Source organism: Mirounga angustirostris, unplaced genomic scaffold, assembly GCF_029215605.1.
Source record: "Mirounga angustirostris isolate CCGP_5_RB_7025 unplaced genomic scaffold, mMirAng1.0.hap1 SCAF_8, whole genome shotgun sequence".
Classification (NCBI taxonomy): domain Eukaryota; kingdom Metazoa; phylum Chordata; class Mammalia; order Carnivora; family Phocidae; genus Mirounga; species Mirounga angustirostris.
In genome coordinates this window covers 115,333,717-115,352,834 of record NW_026991716.1, presented here as the reverse complement: position 1 = coordinate 115,352,834, position 19,118 = coordinate 115,333,717, and the positions used below count along the sequence as shown (strand labels likewise).

At 34.5% G+C, this 19,118-nt stretch overlaps 1 protein-coding gene across 5 annotated transcripts in view; it reads right to left on the bottom strand.

Annotated features, from left to right (window-relative positions):
• Nucleotides 1-19,118, bottom strand: part of EYA4 (EYA transcriptional coactivator and phosphatase 4) — a 267,602-nt gene that overhangs the window by 60,906 nt on the left and 187,578 nt on the right. For 3 of the 5 annotated variants that reach the window (XM_045865575.3, XM_045865577.3, XM_045865576.3), the window contains exon 4: nt 8,824-8,948. In XM_045865575.3, coding sequence (XP_045721531.1) covers nt 8,824-8,948 — 125 coding nt within the window. Of the gene's footprint in view, nt 1-7,376; nt 7,446-8,823; nt 8,949-19,118 lie in introns of all 5 variants that reach the window. The other 2 variants (XM_045865570.3, XM_045865574.3) reach the window with 1 other exon arrangement.

Genomic DNA, 19,118 nt, shown 5'->3' with positions numbered 1-19,118 from the left:
TTTTCCCTTTGTGGGCAAAGCTCTGCTACATACATCACAGAAGCAAGGAGATCAACTAAATTATTTTCTACTTAACACCTCTTATGTTTCCTGGTCATAAAATGGAATGATACAGTTAAATAACTCAGAAGCAAGCAGAAAACTATAAAGAAGAAAGCTGAAGACTAGCCAACCATGAGCAAACATGGCAAAAAGAACAGTGGGGTCAGAGTGTCCCCATCAACCAAGCAAGTCAGCAATGTTACTCTGTTAGAAAGGCAATTAACTGATGGAGAAACATGCAGTAATGATTATGCTCTCTTTCCACAGAAACAGAATTGACTGGACTCCCCCCCAACCCTCAGTGAGCCCTGGAGTTAAGTTAGCATCCATGACTGAATAATGTCATGAAGATTTGCCCAAAGATTCAGAGGAGAACTGTAAAGTTTGGAAAGCAGAAGTGAAGAAATTTGGATTACTTATCCTAGCAAAAGGGAAGTTTGAGGTTACCCTATTTTTCAATAGCAACAATAATCTGAGGACTAGGGTTTAGTTATTTGTATAATGATAAATAATGAATTGGTGGTTAAAACTTTATGGTAGTAAAATTTACATAGTAGTCCGTTTATAGTTATACCTGACTACTAATTATATTTCCCACTACAAAATTATTTACTAATGGGGCACCTGGGTGGCTCAGTGAGTTAAGCGTCTGCCTTCGGCTCAGGTCATGATCCCGGGGTCCTGGGATGGAGCCCCACATCGGGCTCCCTGCTCGGTGGGGAGCCTGCTTCTCCCTCTCCCACTCCCCCTACTTGTGTTCCCTCTCTCACTGTCTCTCTCTGTCAAATAAATAAATAAAATCTTAAAAAAAATTATTTACTACTACAAAACTATTTATCAAGAGCTCATTTCTCCCTCATGACAATCATATGAGGTAGATAATATTATCATCTTAATTCTTCAGATAACAAACCTGAAGCACAAAGTAGCTAAATAACTTGCCTACAGTCACATAGCTAGTAAGAACTAGAATTTGAGACCAGGTGGTGTGGTTTCAGAATCTAAATTCTAAACCATACTGCCTCTCAGGAAGCACTAACTAAAAAAGAATTCCTTTTATCTGTATGAAGATGATCCAGAGTGTGACCTAGGTGGATGTAAAGCTCTCTTTCTGATGTAATGCCCACATTCGACTTCTGACAAAAAAGCACAGCCGAAAGCCTTCAGCAACACTAATACAAGGGACAGTCTCTTGAAACTTCCAAATTCTAATGCTGGGTACTTTCCTATTTACCTGTGTTTAAATCTATAAACAATTGTAAAATAGATGTAAAAAAATTACGTATTTTACTTGTGAATTGAGGAGAAAGGAGCAGAACGAGAGCTGGGTCTAAAAAACTAGTCTAGAAGCCAGACATGAGGATTAGTTCTGTTACTCTAGATCCCAGCTTTGTATTGATGTTGATTATAATCGCCTCAATTTGAAAGTTTCAGGTGGTCAAAAAGAGAAGGAAATAAAGGGAGACAAAGAGTTGTGGTTGCATTCACCATCCTGGAAACATCTCTCATTAAAACTTTAAAGATCTGAATTTAGTCAAAGACAAAGAAGTTCCATTTTACCGAGAAAAGGCATTCGTAGAAAGTATATGAAGAGAAGCATAAATGTCAAGATGTGTTCAGTGTACTAACATGCATGGATTTTAAAGTACTAACTCAACAAATGGATTTGGAGAAAAACTGCACATTAATGCTAATTTATTTCTCATATGCAGTTAAGAACAAAAAGGAAAAGAGGGAAATTTGATTATGTTGCTACGAAAAGCAAATTATTCTCACATTAGGTGGACATCAACAAACATCTCTTGGCTCCAAGTAAAATGCAAAGTTAATTTGGTTTGATTTTGTAAAGAAAAAAAAATAACATTAGGTAATAAAAAATAATTTGTTCTTCCAGGGGCAGAAAACTAAGAGGACATTCCATATATGATTCCATATATGATTAGTTAATTAAAAAGACAGAATACAAATAAGTATCCTAATATTTATAAAACAGGTAACTAGTAAAATGGAAACACTATCTTAATTACAAAGCTTGAAAAATGCAAGTCATTTTCAATAAAGGTTCAAACATATTTAAAATGTATTCCATTTTCTTTTGTCTTGGTTTTGTTTCTGCACTTTCAATTAAATATACCATATACTTTATTAGTGGCAGGAAACTTTGTTTTTAGTTAAATATGTGCAAGGCATTACTGGAAAGATATTCATCAATGAAAGATCTTACTATTTTCTAAAACTTATAAAAATCCTCATTCCAAATGATCATCAGTGTAATTCATTGTCATGTTCAAATGTAACTTTTTCTCACTGTATTTCACTTTTCTTAAATTAACACAGGTTCAACAGGGTTTTTAACTTATTAGGACAATCTCCACAATCATTACATGCTATAAAATGGAAAGGACAATCTTCTAGAAGTGATAAACATAATATTTTTCAAAAAAATGAAACTTATAAATGTTTTGATTTCAAAAGTAACAAGCATATTTTAATGTCCTAAGTTAAAGAGTATTGTGGTTTTACTCTTCTCTATGTTCAAAATAAGTAATTCGGCATTCAGGGTTAATTCAGTAATTCAGGGTTTCTCTAAAGGATGACAAACTATATACAGCACTCTGTACAGAACTTATTATTCAAGAAATACTTGTATTGTCAACCCCCCCCCACTAGTTACATATTTGCAATTTGGATCTTTTTCATAGAGCCAAACTTAAAAAAAAAAGTCAAAATATTTTTAATATATTGATTGTAATATGTTGGTATAATTGGATTTTATTTTTCACCTTTAAAGATAATTGCTATCTATGGACTAAACCAAAACTGTATGTGATTATTGTCGGCTGTCAGCTGTGCCTCGGCCTTCATCCCTACCCTCCTGCACATATTTTCAAAGCAAATTTAATCTTGTCTGTTCAGATTATCTTTGGAACTCAAGTACAACATTAATGTTTATTAAATATTTGTGAAGAAAGTCTGTTTATTATAATAATCCAAAGTTCATGTTCGTTAGTTGCGATAGCAGATTTAATCCTTGAAGGAGAAGGTGACCCAAGTAATTTACATTTTACATTTCATCTTCCAAAATCTGTGCTTAAACTGGTGTACACTTAAAAGACATATATATGTTAATTCTAAATATACTTCTTTCTGAACCACAAAATCACCCATAGCTCCTTCTAACAGCATAAGTTCTACAAAGAATTTCAGGAGGAGTTAGATTAGGAAGGTTACAATTTATAACACTGCAGGGAACACACAGTATTGCCTACCAATTTTAATAATTAGTATAGTCTATGATTTATGTTTGTCTAAATCAATATATTCACTCTAAAATCTATGAGCACCAAGTGTCTTTCACTCCTAAATATCCAGAAAGTAATTTCGTAAAATAATTTGATAAAACAATTTATGGTTTTCATTAAAAAGAAATCTAAAAAGAAATAGAGCCACGATAGTAGGTGGTTCTACTTCACAAACACATAACATTTGGAAATAAACCCCTTGCCTAAGTCAATCATCTGTATAATAAATATAATAAAAATTCTGGAAGATTCTTTTCTATGATATATAGATTTTAAATAGAGAAAATGTTATAAATCTGATCAGAATGTCTGATTTAGGTTCCCCCAAACCTTCTCTTTAAAGCATTTTCTTAATCTCCATGTAGAATCAAATATTCCTTCCCTCTGCTATGCACCCACCTTGAACACATTATGCACTCATTACTTTCTTGTCTGTTTCCCTCTGCTGGACTTTTGGTCCCTTGATGGCCAGTATCATATTCTATAGGTCAATGGGTTCCTATTTCCTAGCACAGAGCCTGGCATATAACAGGAACTTGATACATTTTAATTGAGAAAGTGAAAATCTACTTTTAGATCCTATCCTAAGCAATTCCAACAGATGTCTTTCTGTAAAGTACAGCTAATCATGAATCTTGACACCATTAAGCAAATAAAAATCTTACCTATTTCTGTAAGTAACTTTTTATATGATTGGCATGCATTTATGTGCATAAATATGCATATACATGAAGTATACAGAGCATAAAGATGGCTTTATATCGGGGGTCAGCGAACTATATCCTACATGCCAAATCTTCCCCATGGCCTGTTTCTGTATAGCCTGTGAGTTATGAATGGCTTTTAAATTTTTTGATAGTTGAAGAATATTAAAAGACGAATATTTGTGACATGTGAAAATTTTCTTTAATTCAAATTTCAGTGTTCACAGATCAAATTTTATTTGAACACAGCCAAGGTCATTGTCTATGGCTGCTTTTGTGGAACAACAGCAGAGCTGAATAGCTAAAACAGAGACCACATAACCTGCAAAGCCGAAAATATTTACCATCTGACCCTTTACAGAAAAAATTTGTTAACCACTGATCTACATGCTAGGGTATGATTGCATTTATTCCGCTTTTATTGACAGTTCTACATTTTAATAATTTTACAAGCAACAAAAATTTGAAAGGAAAATTAGTTTCCAATATAAATCTGCAGATGTAATTATATAATTAGGACTAAGGTGCTGAAACACTTTAAATCAATTCAAGGAATAATGTAATATATTTAAAGAGTATCAATGTAGTATGGTAGGATATTAAGGTGACACTATCAACTTATTCATATTAGTAAAAACTATATAATTAAAGTCCTTCTGAAAATCTCAAAGTTAATGGAAAGATTTTCAAAAGCCACTAAATTAGCTTTTGCTTTTTCCTTTTTTTATAATAATTTTATAAAGTGATCCAATTCCCACAATAAAACCCAATATTAAAAATAAAACAGTTTAGGGGCACCTGGGTGGCTCAGTCGTTAGGGGTCTGCCTTTGGCTCAGGTCATGATCCCAGCATCCTGGGATCCAGCCCCACATCAGGCTCCCTGCTCTGCAGGAAAGCCTCCAAGACTACATCGTTAATAATCAAAGTATACCTAACATTTTATTATTAAAAGCTTGCCTTCTTTGGCCAGTTTACACATTCTAAATGCTGAAAATATACTATATGACCAAACATTGGAGAGTCTTTTAACATAATGCATGTTTTCATTTTCCTTAAAAACTACTGCCTAGTTATTACTGAATTATTAATTAAAGAAAGGGAAATATACTGTTTTTTACTGGCAAACAATTTGTATTCTTATCTAATTTAAGACAAAAGCTTTGGCATGGAAATATTATCCTCCTTCTATAGAAAGAGATTAAGGCTCAGAGAGGTTAAGTAACTTGTCCAAGGTGACACAGCTAGTAAGTGTGTTCCTTCTGACACACAATTCCTGTTCTTCCCACATGGCCACGTAACTATTAACATTAATGCTAAGAATTAGGAAAATCTGAGGCTTAATATTTAGAAAAATGTTTCTTGGGGCGCCTGGGTGGCTCAGTCGTTAAGCATCTGCCTTCAGCTCAGGTCATGATCCCAAGGTCCTGGGATGGAGCCCCGCATCGGGCTCCTGCTTGGCGGGAAGCCTGCTTCTCCCTCTCCCACTCCCCCTGCTTGTGTTCCCTCTCTCGCTGTGTCTCTCTCTGTCAAATAAATAAATAAAATCTTTAAAAAAAAAAAGACTCCAAAAAAAAAAATGTTTCTGGTTGAGATTAGATCTAAATTATTAAATACTGATTGTACATATGTAAAGTTGCCCATGTTACATGAATATTTGAGAAGAGAACAATAGCCAGTGAGCTAAAAATGTTTTTTACAAATGAAATGTTTAAAAAATAAATAAAAACTAGAATATTTTATGATGTGATGACTATGAAATTTAAATACTAGGATCCATAAATAAGGTTTTATTGGAACCTGATGAATCTCATCCATTTATGCATTGCCTATGCCTGTTTTTGAGTTATTGGTGACATAGCTGAGTAGATGAGACAGACATGGTATGCTCTATAAAGGCTAAAATATTTATTATCTGGCCCTTTATAGAAAAAGACCCTGAGTTAGAATTAAGAGAAACTAAATTCTTGCAACATATTTTAAGTATAAAATGTATATTTTAATTTTTTTTTTTTTTAAGATTTATTTATTTATTTGAGAGAGCGAGAATGAGAGAGAGTACATGAGAGGGGGGAGTGTCAGAGGGAGAAGCAGGCTCCTCGCTGAGCAGGGAGCCCGATGCAGGACTCGATCCCGGGACTCCAGGATCATGACCTGAGCCGAAGGCAGTTGCTTAACTAACTGAGCCACCCAGGCGCCCTAAAATGTATATTTTAAGTGTGGAATTGAAAAACATTTTGAGCTAAAATTATAGAAAAACATAAATAATGTGTATAATGGAGTATTCTTCATTCACTGGCCATATATTTTAATTTAATTAAATACAGCAAGATCCAGCCAAACTGCCTATCCTAACTGTTCTCTTATAATGCACATTTCCAACAGGTAAGGATGTCTTCTTATTAATCTTAAAATTGGGTGATTTCATGTTAGTGTTACAGTTTTGCTTTTATTTTTTGATTTTGATAATATATTAACTTTTGATTTAGAAAAAAAATTTTTATGGGGCACCTGGGTGGCTCATTTGGTTGAGTGTCCGGCTTTTGGTTTAGGCTCAGGTCACGATCTCAGGGTCCTGGGATTGAGTCCCACGTCCGGCTCCATGCTTAACGGGGAGTCTTCTTGAGGATTCTTTCTCTCCCTCTCCTTTTGCCCCTCCCCAGCCTCTCTCTCTCTCTAATAAATAAATAACTCTTTTAAAAAAAAAGAAGGTTTGTTTATACTTTTATATATTTTGTGTATATGAATGTAGTAATTATAGTTCAAAGTATTTTAAGGATTAATATTGATTTATAATTTTAAATGTATAGCTTTCACACTGATAATTCTTTAAATGATGGAATTTTAAATGTTTATGTTATACTTTAGACACTTTAACTGGATTATTTATTGAAGTCCATAAAATCACAAATATCTTCTTGCCATGTTAAGAATTTAAATTAAGACAGTCTGTAGGTTATGGAGATGACTGAGTCTGTATGTATGTACAATCTGCTTCACCTGCTCTTATTGATAGGACTGCTGTGCTGAATTAGCCACTTAGATGATATGTAGTTAGAAAGACAATAGCTGCATCTGTTGGTGTGACATTATAAAAAAATGTAAGAAAAAAACAGTACTGGTCTAAGGAATCTCAGATTAGAATAGTAGTTGGTAAGAAAAAAAACATAGTCAACTGTTATCTATAAACAACAAAAAGTCATGTTTATTTCTCCTTTTTCTTTACAAGTACTTAACACAGGAAGTGCAAACAGAAATAGCAACAGAAAGCAAACCAGAAGGGCAATACCACACACCCAAACGCATGCAGTGTACCATCATCTCTCATACTTGTTGCGGAAGAGGGGGTGTTGCAACTCAGCAACCAGTCTGCAGTGTTTAAAACAGTCATGTTGTCCCCTGAGAACAGGAACAGTATAAGGGTTCATTGTCCGAATGCCTGCTCAGTGTACATGAATAGTCTTCAATGCTTGCACTGGTTCCTGACCTTTTAGCCAAAATCGTAACTGCAATGTATGACTTTTATACTTTATCAGGTCTGTTTTAGTTCAGTTAAATACATACACATGATGATTAGTGAACTCCAAGGTTTGATTCCAGAGTTTTTAAAAATCTTATTATTTGTACCCAAGTTAAGGTTTAAACATAAATGTTCTTACACCAGAAATCATCATTAAACAATCTTATAAATTTGCAATCCTATAATTAATTAGCTAAAATTATAGATGCAAGTTTAGAGACAAATAAACATTATAAACAAGGAAATGTTAATCTACAATGGGTTTGGTGTAAAACACTATTAAATACAGGCAAATTGCAATGCACACAACTTTACAAAAAAATTTTAGACTGCACAGTTATTTTAAATTAAATGGGAAGAGGTGTATCAATTTCATAAATACTGAAAATTTAAAAGAAAATATGATGTGGCAAATGCTGTTATCTAATAATATAATTAGTTTATAAATTAAAACTAATTTCATATAATTTTTCTCTTATTGACTAAAACAGATCTATAAAACTTCAAAATGATGGAGAATAACTTAAAAAGTAGCTTACACATAATGTGTATATATTTGACATCTCTCTACATATTCTGATGTAAAAATTGACCATATATTTTGATGGCTGAGCGCTTTTTATAAAATTAGTAGGGCAGGATATCTGAAATAACTGTTATTATGCTGTGGCATAATTATAGGCTAATCAAATGAGAAAGTATCTGAAAAAAATTTAATTCCCAATTTAAATACATCAGGTATTAATCTCTTTGAAAAGAAAGTGCAGCAGACATAAATATTTTTCTATTCTCAAACCTCTTTTAAGAAAAAAAAGAAAAATTTGGGATAGCCTTTCTCCTGCAATTCAAAATAAAACCAAAAACTAGTATACTAGTATAATTTCTTTTCTGTCTCTCTCTCTCTCTCTCTCTCTCTCACAAGATCAGAGTGCAGATCTTTTTGGCCACATTTTCTACTTTTTTTTTTTTTTTTGGAATACTTACAAGGGCAAATACAAAAAGGGAGCTTTGCTAAAAGCCTTCAAAGTGTTGTTCAGGGATATCTATTCTTTCTGAAATTTTCCAGCTACAGAGGAGGTGCAAAAGTTTCAAGAAAATCAACAGAATAACAGACAGTCTATTGGCCATATATTCCCCGGATATAATGCTGATTATGTTATTACTGATAAGGATTTATTTATTAGCAGATCCGTAGCATGTGAAATTATAGCAAACATTGAAATGTGCTTCTGGGTGTCTCTGGGGTGGTACACTTACCTCCTGTGCCATTTGTGGTGACAGATGTGCTGCTGAGATTAGCCTTCTCCAGTTTGGAGCTACCAGGAGTATCACCACTTCCAACAAGAGGATGAGGACTTGCGAGGTCCTGCATTTCCATAGACCTGATAGAGCAGGAAGCAGCAGAGCAAAAGCTGAAATCTCAGCAATGACTTCTTAATAAACTACATATATTATTCTACTGAGCACACATGTGATCTCACAGTAAGAACTGAGACTAATAGCTAAGACTTCTTTGTTAACCAGCTGAACATGACGGTCCATTAAAAATTAGTAAATAAATAAAGCTTCCACGGTAGTCTAGCCTCATAATATATTTGTAATCCTACAACTATTCTGTATAATAAAGTACAGAAGAAAGACTCTGTCATCTTAGCTGTTTAAGTTGATAGGCATTCCTTCCCTCCTACACTGACCATCTCAGTTATAAACATGTAGAAAAGTTGGAAATATTCAACTCCTAAAATGTGATGTGTTCAGCCACCAGTGACAAAGAAATCAATAGCTAGAAATAAAGTATAAACTCAAAGTCAGAACAGAAACTTCTAGCTGACCTTGTGGATCCAGGGCTGAAAACTGAGCTGAAGGACTGAGGGCTAGAGTTGTTACACCTTTAGTATCTACTTAGGAATAGACAGGCTGACTTAAGTCTGTTTCAGGGAATGTGCTGGAATTGAGCCCCTAAATAAAACCGAGACTCTTGAAAGGCTGACGCTCTTTGGAAACAGAAACTAAAAAAGCAGGATTTCACAGTAGTCCAAAGAAGTGACAATGAAAGAAGAGAAACACAAGAGATCAACAAAAATCAAGAGAGCTTATCACCAACAAGCTACCCTGTAAAAATACTGAAGGAAGACCTTCTGTTCAAAGGAAGGATACCAGATAAAAACCCAGAGCTACAGGGAGGAATGAAGAGTGACAGAAATGTAAATGTATAGATAAATACAAAGGTTATCTTTTGTTTTTCTTTTAATTCATGAAAGACAGCCAACTGAAGCCAAAAAAGAAAAAAAGTGATCTATAATATGGTATAGGAGTAAAATATATGTCAGTAGCACAAAGAGAGTGGGACAAAATTATATTCTTTTAAGGTTCTTTCATTTGACATGAGGTGTTATGATATGGAAAATGTTATGATATGACTTGGAAAAGACATTTAGGATACATCAAGTAGCACCTAACATTAAATATTAATAAGAAAAAATATTAACAGATATATATAACAAAAATTCAATGGAAAAATTAAAATAAAACATTTAAAAAATTTGATTAACCCCAAAGACCAGGAAAAGAGAAAGGAAGAAAGAACGTATGTGAAAAATAGAAAACACGTAGCAAGACAGCACACTCAAACCTAACCATATCAATGATTACGCTAAATATCAATGAACTAAACACTCCAATGAAGAGCCAAAGATTGTCAGATTGGATTAAACAACCACAGCCCAACTATTAGGGATCTACAAGAAAAGTATTTTAAATACAGACACACTGTGATACTATGGTATATTGCCCAGAAGAATTCATTCCTATAGCTGCTATAGTGTTGTTACCAACTGACAGTTCTCAACTAAATTCCTCTCCAAGACTTGCCCTCAAATAAAGAGTCATTTTGACCTAAACCACACCCTTTCTGGGGTAGCCCTCATCTACTAACTGACCATGAAGGGGTATAAAGGTATTACCCTCACCCTGAAAGTCACTTGATTCTAGAGTCACCATAAGATCAGCTGAGACCTTTGTTGCAGTTGCACTGATGATCAAAATCTCTCAGGCTAATCATGCTTCCATCATTCCACCAAAAATAATACCACTGAAAGCACACTCCAATAAACTCCTGGCACATAAATCTCCATGTTAGAGTCTGCTTTCTGGGAACTTGAGCAGTGATAAGGCACAACTAGGTTCAGAGTAAAGAATGGAAAACAATGTAACATGTAAATAATAAACATAAGATAAATGTTTGGGCTATCATAATATCACAAAATGGTCCTCAAAATGAAGAGTATTACCAGATACAAAAAGATGAATTAAGAAAATGAAAGAAATGAAAAATTCCTCACAACCCTAGATGTGCATGTACCTACTAGCCCGAGCTTCAAAATATATAAAGCAAAAACTAACAGAATTAAGGGAAGAAACTGACTAGCAGTCCATGGTCATACTTGGAGCTTTTACAACATTCCTTCCCCAATAACCAATTGCAAAAGTAGACACTGTCACCAACATGCTGTAGTTGACAGTTATAGTATACTAATACCCAATAATTATAGAATACACATTATTTTCAAGTGCACATGGAACGTCTACCAGGATGACTGTCAGGTTGGGCATAAAATAAGTATCATTAGATTTTAAACTAAACCTTACAGAGTATAGTATCTGGCCATAATTAATTAAATTAGAAAGCAATGGTAGTACAATACATGAAATAATCATTAAAACTTGAAAATTAAACACCACAATTCTAAGTAACCTATGAGTCAAAGAAGAAATCACCAATGAATTTAGAAAATGCTTAGGACAAAATACTAATGAAAACACATCAAATCACCCCACATGTAGTCAACTGATCTTTGACAAAGTAGCAAAGACAATACAGTGGAGCAAATGCAGTTTCTCTAACAAACAGTGCTGGAAAAACTAGACATCCACAAACACACAAAAAATGAGTCTAGACACAGACCCTATACCCTTCACAAAAACTAATTCAAAACTGACCATAGACCAACATATAAAATGCAAAGTTATAAGTTTTGAATACAACACCAAAGATAGAATCCATGAAAAATAAATACTGGTAAGCTGAGCTTCATTAAAATTAAAAACTTCTCTTCAAAAGTCAATGTCAAGAGCATTCAAAGACAAACCACAGACTGGAAGAAAATATCTGCAACAGACACATCTGATAAAGGACTGTTATCCAAAATATATAAAGAACTCTTAAAACTCAACAATAAGAGAAAAACAACCTGCTTAAAAAAGGGACAAACACTTCAACGAACACCTCACCAAAGAAGAGATATAGATGGCAAATAAGCATATAAAAAGATAGTCCACATCACATGTTATCAAGGAAATGCAAGTCAAAACAATAAAATAACACTTCACTATTTACTAGAATGACCAAAGTCTGGAATACTGACAACATCAAATTCTGGCAAGGATATGGAGCAACAGGAACTCCCATACATTGCTGGTGGGAATGCAAAATGGTATAGTCACTTTGGAAGACAGTTTGGCAGTTGCTTATAAAACTAAACATACTCTTACCATATGATCCAGCAGTCACGCTCCTTGATATTTATGTAAAGGAGTTGAAAATATATGTCCACACAAAAATCTGCACACAGATGTGTAGAGTAGCTTCATTCATAATTGCCAAAACTTGGAAGCAACCAAGATGTTTTTCACTAGGTGAATGGATAAATTCTAATATAGAGAGTCAATGGGCCATTATTCAGTGTTAAAAGGAAACAAGTTTTCCAGCCATGAAAAGACATGAAGGAATCTTCACTGCATATTACTAAGTGAATAGCCAATCTGAAAAGCCATACATACACTATGATTCCAATTATATGATATTCTAGAAAAACAAAACTACCTTGCTGGCATAGAGATGAGGGAGGGATAAATAGGAGTACAGAAAATTTTTAGGACAGTGAACATATTCTGTATGATCTTGTAATAAAAGATATATGTCATTATACATTGTCCAAACCCACTGCATATACAATACCAAGAGTTAACCCTAAAGTAAACTATGGACTTACAGATATGATCACAAGTCAGTGTAGGTTCATCCTTGGTAACAGATTCACCATTCTGGTGAGTAATAACAATGGAGGAGGCTATACATGTATTGGAACAGAGGGTTTATGGGAAATCTCTGTACCTTCCTCTCAGCTGTGTTATGAACTTTAACTGATCAAAATATAAAGTCCTTAAAACAAAACAACGACTGCATATCAATATTTGTGATATGCAAATGAAGCAGTGGCTAATGAGAAATTTATATCTTTAAAAGATTATATTAGAAAAGGAGACGGGTTTAAAATCTGTGATCTAAATTTCTACCCTAATAAACTAAAAAAAAGCAAATTAAACCCAAAGTAAATAAAAGGAAGGAAACAATAAAGAGCATAAATCATTGAGAGAGAAAAATCTATGAATAATAGAGAATATTTACAAATCCAGAAGATGATCATTAGAGATACTAAAAATATTTAAAAAGATAATAAGGAAATATTATGAACAACCTTATGTCAAAGCATTCACTAATTTAGATAAAATCAGCAGGATTCTTAAAAGATACAACCTATAAAACCAACTGAATAAAAAATAGGAAATCCAGATAGTCCTATATCAATTAAAGAAATTGAATTCATAATTAACACCCCCCCCAAAAAAAACCCCACAAAAAACAAACAAACAAAAAAACCCAATTCCAGGGCCATATAGTTTTCTTAGTGAATTCTAATAAATAAGGAAAAATAACAGTCTTTTATAAATTCTTTCAAAAAAATAGGAGGGAACACATTTCACTCCATTTTATGAGAAAAGGATTACTCTCATCTAAAATCTGACAAAGACAATTTAAAAAGAATATGGATCTATATTTCTCATGCACATAGATGAAAAATTTAACAAAATATTATCAAGTGAAATGCACCAATAAAATAGCTACTATATCATGACTAAGTGTGCTTTATCCCAAGAAAGCAAAGTTTAATAAACATCTGAAAATCAAACAGTGCAATTCAGTATATTAACAGAATATTATTTCAATGAGTACAAAAAAGCATTTAACAATATTCATCATCCATTCATGATAGAAACTCTCAGTAAACTAGAAAAGAAATATTTCCCTCACATCTGATAAAGGACATTCTTGAAAAATCTATAGCTTAAATCATATTTAATGATGAAATATTGAATTATTTCTCCCTAAGATCAGAACTAAGGCAAGGATATCTGTTTTTCCCATTTTCATATATTTTACTGGTAATCTTAGCCAGTAAAAGAGGACAAAAATAAATAAATACAAGGGGTAAAGTTTAGAAAGAAAAAATTCTGTTAATTCACAGATAACATAATTATTTATGTAGAAAAAACTGAGAAATCCATAAAAACAAAACAACAAAAAATACTAAAATGAATGAGTGAATTTACCAAGTTACAGGTACAAGGGCCTTGCCAGTAGTAAATCAAAACATGAACCAAAAATATCTGAAACTTAAGTCAATACTGCTCCAATTCAAATACTGAAATATCAAAATGATGACTGTTCAAGAATTGGTAGTTCCCCTCCTGCTCAACTCTTAAGAGGAATCTGAATGCTCAGACCTTACCTTAAGTGTTAGCCAGAGCCAAGGATTTAGACTCTTCAGGAAATAAACATGACAAAAAAATAGTATGCTTCAGGCTCTACTGAGTTTTTGTTTATGTTCAGAATACCATAAATATTTTGAATACCATATGTATCTTGAGTCCTAACAAGAAGCAGGAAAATGTGAACTCTAGTAAAGAGAAAACACAGTAAACAGAAGCAGACCTGTATATGACCCAGGTTTTAGAATTATCAGACTAGGATTTAAAAATTATTGTGAATATATGAAATAATTTACAGGAAAAGATGCATACCCACGCAAGATGTGTGTGTGTGTATATCACACATATACATATATATACATATGTGTCATATATATTTATACACATATAATACACATATATAATACATATGTATATATGTACATATATTTATACATACATCTAATACATATATGTATATAATATGTATATGTAATACATATATATGTATATATCTATGTATTGCATATAGAAAAGAAACAAAAACTCTAAAAAAATGAAAACTCTAGAACAAAAATTACAATATATTAAATAAAAATATTCTTTGGATAGATTTAACAGAAGATTAGACACTGCAAAAGCAAGAATCAGCAAATCTGAAGCTGGGACATTAGAAATTACCTGAACTGGAACAGCAGTACAAAAATGGAGGGGCAGGGGAATTAAATTGAGTATAAGTAACTTGTGTAATATTATTAGGAAGCAAGAGAGTGAGACAGAATAATCCTGAAATAAGTAATGGCCAAAATTTTTCCAAATGTGATGAAACACCAATCCACAGATCGCTTAAATACGATGGACAACAAATGAGAAAAGGGAAAAGAAAACCATACCTACACACATTGTAGCCAAATTCTGAAAATAACATAAGTAGAAAGCTTTACAGCAACCAGAATAAAAAAATAGGGAAATAGTAGTATTCCCCAAAAAACTATTATCTGTAGCACACTCCTATATCAATGCAAGCTTAATTATAGTAAGTAATGAATGTTTATGACTTTATTATCTCCTACTGGACCCACCCAATATATTTTTAATGTAATTGATCAAATTAATTAACGATTTCTTATTATACGCAAAGCACTGTCACAGTTGTTAGGATTGCTGAGTGAAAAAAACATGGCCCTACCCTCCAGGAGTTTAAGATCCAAACGAGAAAGCAGATCTTGTGCAAGGAAAATTAAAGTACATTAAATGTCCACTGAATGGAATAGACAGAAGTCTGCGTGAACTCAGAGGACGGCAAATTTTCTCAGAAACTATTAGCTGGGTTTTGATGATTTCAAAGGGATTCTGGGGGAGTCACTGGTCAGTGGTACTGCTGAAGCTGCAAGGTAATATATGGGCTCAGCCAATTTAGACCACATGCAAGGTGAAGAAGCAAGGCAAATTAGTCAGGAATGAAAAGATGGAGCATACACTGAAGAGAGGAGTAAAACTATGTTGCTCCTGCAAAACAAAACAAAAATAGCCTTGGTTTTTTACATTCCAGTTTCCAGGAAACCAAATGCAATGATCTGAATCTTTACAGTAAGTCCCCTTTGCTTGACTTCCCTTCAGTAGGTTGATATTTCATAAAACTAAAAGAGCCTTCTGAGAACAGATGTGCATTATTACCACAAACTATACAGCAAGAATATTCCTACAGTTCCTTCTGCATGTTCTGTAATTAATTGAATTCTGAAACTTTAGATTATTTTTAAGTCTACTTTATACAAAATAGAATATACAAGATGTAAAATTTACCATAGACTTCAACAGCAGAAAATGATTAATGGTACCAGTTTTTACTGAGTACATATAGTATGACACATGCTATGCCTGGTACGTCATATATATTCTCTCCTTTCATCTTTACAGTAACACATTTATATGCATATTACTTCCCGTATTTTATAGTTGAAGGAATTGAGGCGTACGCAGGATGCACAACATGCCCAAGACCATGTAGGTAGAAAGTAGCAGCCCCAGAATTTGAACTCGCCTCTATCTGATGGCAGAGACCAAGTTCTTTCTGTCACACATTGTATGTTTCCCATTTTTTAAGTGACTTTAATTCTGTCACACTGTGAAACCACAATCAGGAATGCAGAATACTGCAGTAAAACATTTTGAAGAGTTTTCAAAAATCACTGAAGTCAATATAAGCATCTGCTCTGCCAAATCTATACTAGTTATCATCATATTTAAAAGTGACCCTCTTTTCCACCCAAGATGCCTGTTTCAACCCCTTTTTAGTCATAAGGCCATGTGAGTACTAGCATCAGTCTGGACAATATAAAAAATGAACTTACCCATCAACACAAAAACTCATTTTAAAAATAAAGAATTGCAGGTTACATGCAACTAATTTCTTGGTTCTTTTCTAAAATTCTTCTGTAGCATAGACAGAATTTATTTCTAACAGACTGAAATATCCTCTTGAAACCCAAGGAAGAGCAAGCTTTCTATCTGTGTATTTCAGAGTCTGCTCTAACTCAGAAACCATAATTCCTTCTGCATAGACGCTGGTAATGGGTCACAGCCTTTGCACATACAGGCTGAGATTCCATCAATCCTCCATGACCCAAGAAATGCGAAAGCATCCAGTACTTTCCAGCTTTTTCCATACCAGCTTTTTCTTTGCAGAAAGTGGACAGCCTGTGTGTATGGCTCTATGTCTCATGCTGTCAGAGTGATTCTTCACTGTAGCTACCAGAAGGAGTCTAAGGAAAGGCTTTGCTTTGTTTAGCACTTCCTTTTCTAATATAAGTCTTAATTCCCCTTAGCTGCAAAGTAGGAATAATAACATTAGTCTCCACTTTAATAATGAGTCTCAGCTCCATTAAGGCAGGAATTCTTATCTTATTCACTGTTTTTCTTCGCTACACTTAGAATTGTGCAGGCTACTTGCTGAGTGCTAATGAATGAACAATAAAATAGGAAAAATGTAGATGAAGTGATCTGAGGTACCTGGAGTCAAATGTAGTCTAGTTCAGAGAACACTGCTTGAACATCTACCATGTTCTAGAGACAGTTCTAGGAATACTTAAAATATCTCCAGAGACCTTGCAGGCTAGTGGAGAGCAAGAGAACAAACAGGTGGAGGGAAACAGGGATCAGTTCTCTGATGTGAATGTGTGTGGAAGTTTTCATATCTGTATGTGCAGTGTTAGATCTTCCAAATGAGTAAGAGGTTGTGTGTGTGTGTGTTGTGAGTGTGTGCACACACCCATGTGTTGGGGGCGAGGAGAAAGATGCTCTGCCTGTGTACAGAAAGCCACTGTGGAAGAAAAAAGAAAATAAAGCGACTTGGTCAACTTAGATCAGATGAAAGTCATGGCATGTCACTACTGAGTACCGGTTTCCACTATCTGGAAAAAGCCCATCAGGTAACAATGCCAAGCCATCTTTTTATTTTTATTTTTATTTTTTTAAAGATTTTATTTATTTATTTGAGAGAGAGTGAGAGAGAGAGAGAGCACAAGAGGGGGGAGCGGAAGAGGGAGAAGCAGACTCCCTGCCGAGCAGGGAGCCCAATGCGGGACTCGATCCCGGGACTCCAGGATCATGACCTGAGCCGAAGGCAGTCGCTTAACCAACTGAGCCACCCAGGCACCCAATGCCAGGCCATCTTAAACCAACACATTTCAGTTTCAAATCCAAGAAACCCTTGTCATAGCTGCAAATCTAAGCCAGTTTCTCCTTGGACAGTAAGGCTGGGGAGGTGCGGATCCTCTCCAGTGGATATAGATCCATTGTGTCACCGATCAGGAGAACAGACAGTTTCGGAAGGAGACCCTCATTAACCCATTTTACCAGATATGGTCAGAACTGGGTGCCACTGGAAAGAAGCAGAAATGGAGGAGGAAGAAGACCCCTAGCAACAAGTATCAAGAAAATGGACCATGCATAATGGGAGCTGTTCTTGCAATTTGCCAGTGACCTCATGCCTGTCCCTGGGGCCAGCATGAATGCTTGCAGTACAAGTGACCTGTCTGCCAGGGTGACCTCAGGCCCTGGAGTAACAGCAAATAAAGCAATGAACAGACTGTTCTCTGGACACTTCTACAGTCTTTCCTTTCCAGGGCTTGCAGCTCTACACTTGAGATCTGCAACTCTGGCCCTTTCTTCACTATGATCCTAACAAATTATCCAGATAAAACATGGTTTCCCCACCAAAGAAATGCGAGTAAATATTTTTAAAAAACAGAAGCATATTTCTAAATGCCAGTTTTCAAAGCCCTGCCCCCACTTAATCTGTAAACAAAGAAAAAAAAAATTGAATGAATTTCCCAAGCATTATTTGAATGGTACAGGACTCAAGTTTCTGTTAGATCAGTTACAAACCATGGTTAATGAAGCAGGAAATTATTTCCCTCCAGTAAGTAGTAAAGCTGAAGGCCACAATCAAAACAGCTATGGCCATCAATTATAACCAGAAACACACGGACTCTTCTTCTGAGAAAAACTCTACCAGTAAGGATCAAACTGGATGAATAAATGTATAAAATAAAGATGACCCCCCCCCCCGGAAAAAGGTGGTCCCCTACTAAAATGATGGAATTTCAATGTCCTCAAATGCAAAAATACCATTTTATGCTCGAGGCTGTGAATGCAGTCTTAAGAGCCTACATGGTAGACTCAGACCTGGGTTTTAAACCCTGTCTCTCCCATTTACCAGTCACTGGACTTTAGGCTCAAAAAGGAAGATAATAATATCCACTGGAGGGCTGCTGTGCGAATTAAATAAGATCACACACACACACACACACACATACACACACACTGCACAGAATTTGGCATACAGTAGCTCTTAATAAATGTTTGCTAATCCTACAGTCAGTTCCACAACACTGTCAATAAATGCCTGGTTTGTCTGTTTGAAAACTTGTGTTCACAAGAAAATTGTTTTCTTAAGAGGC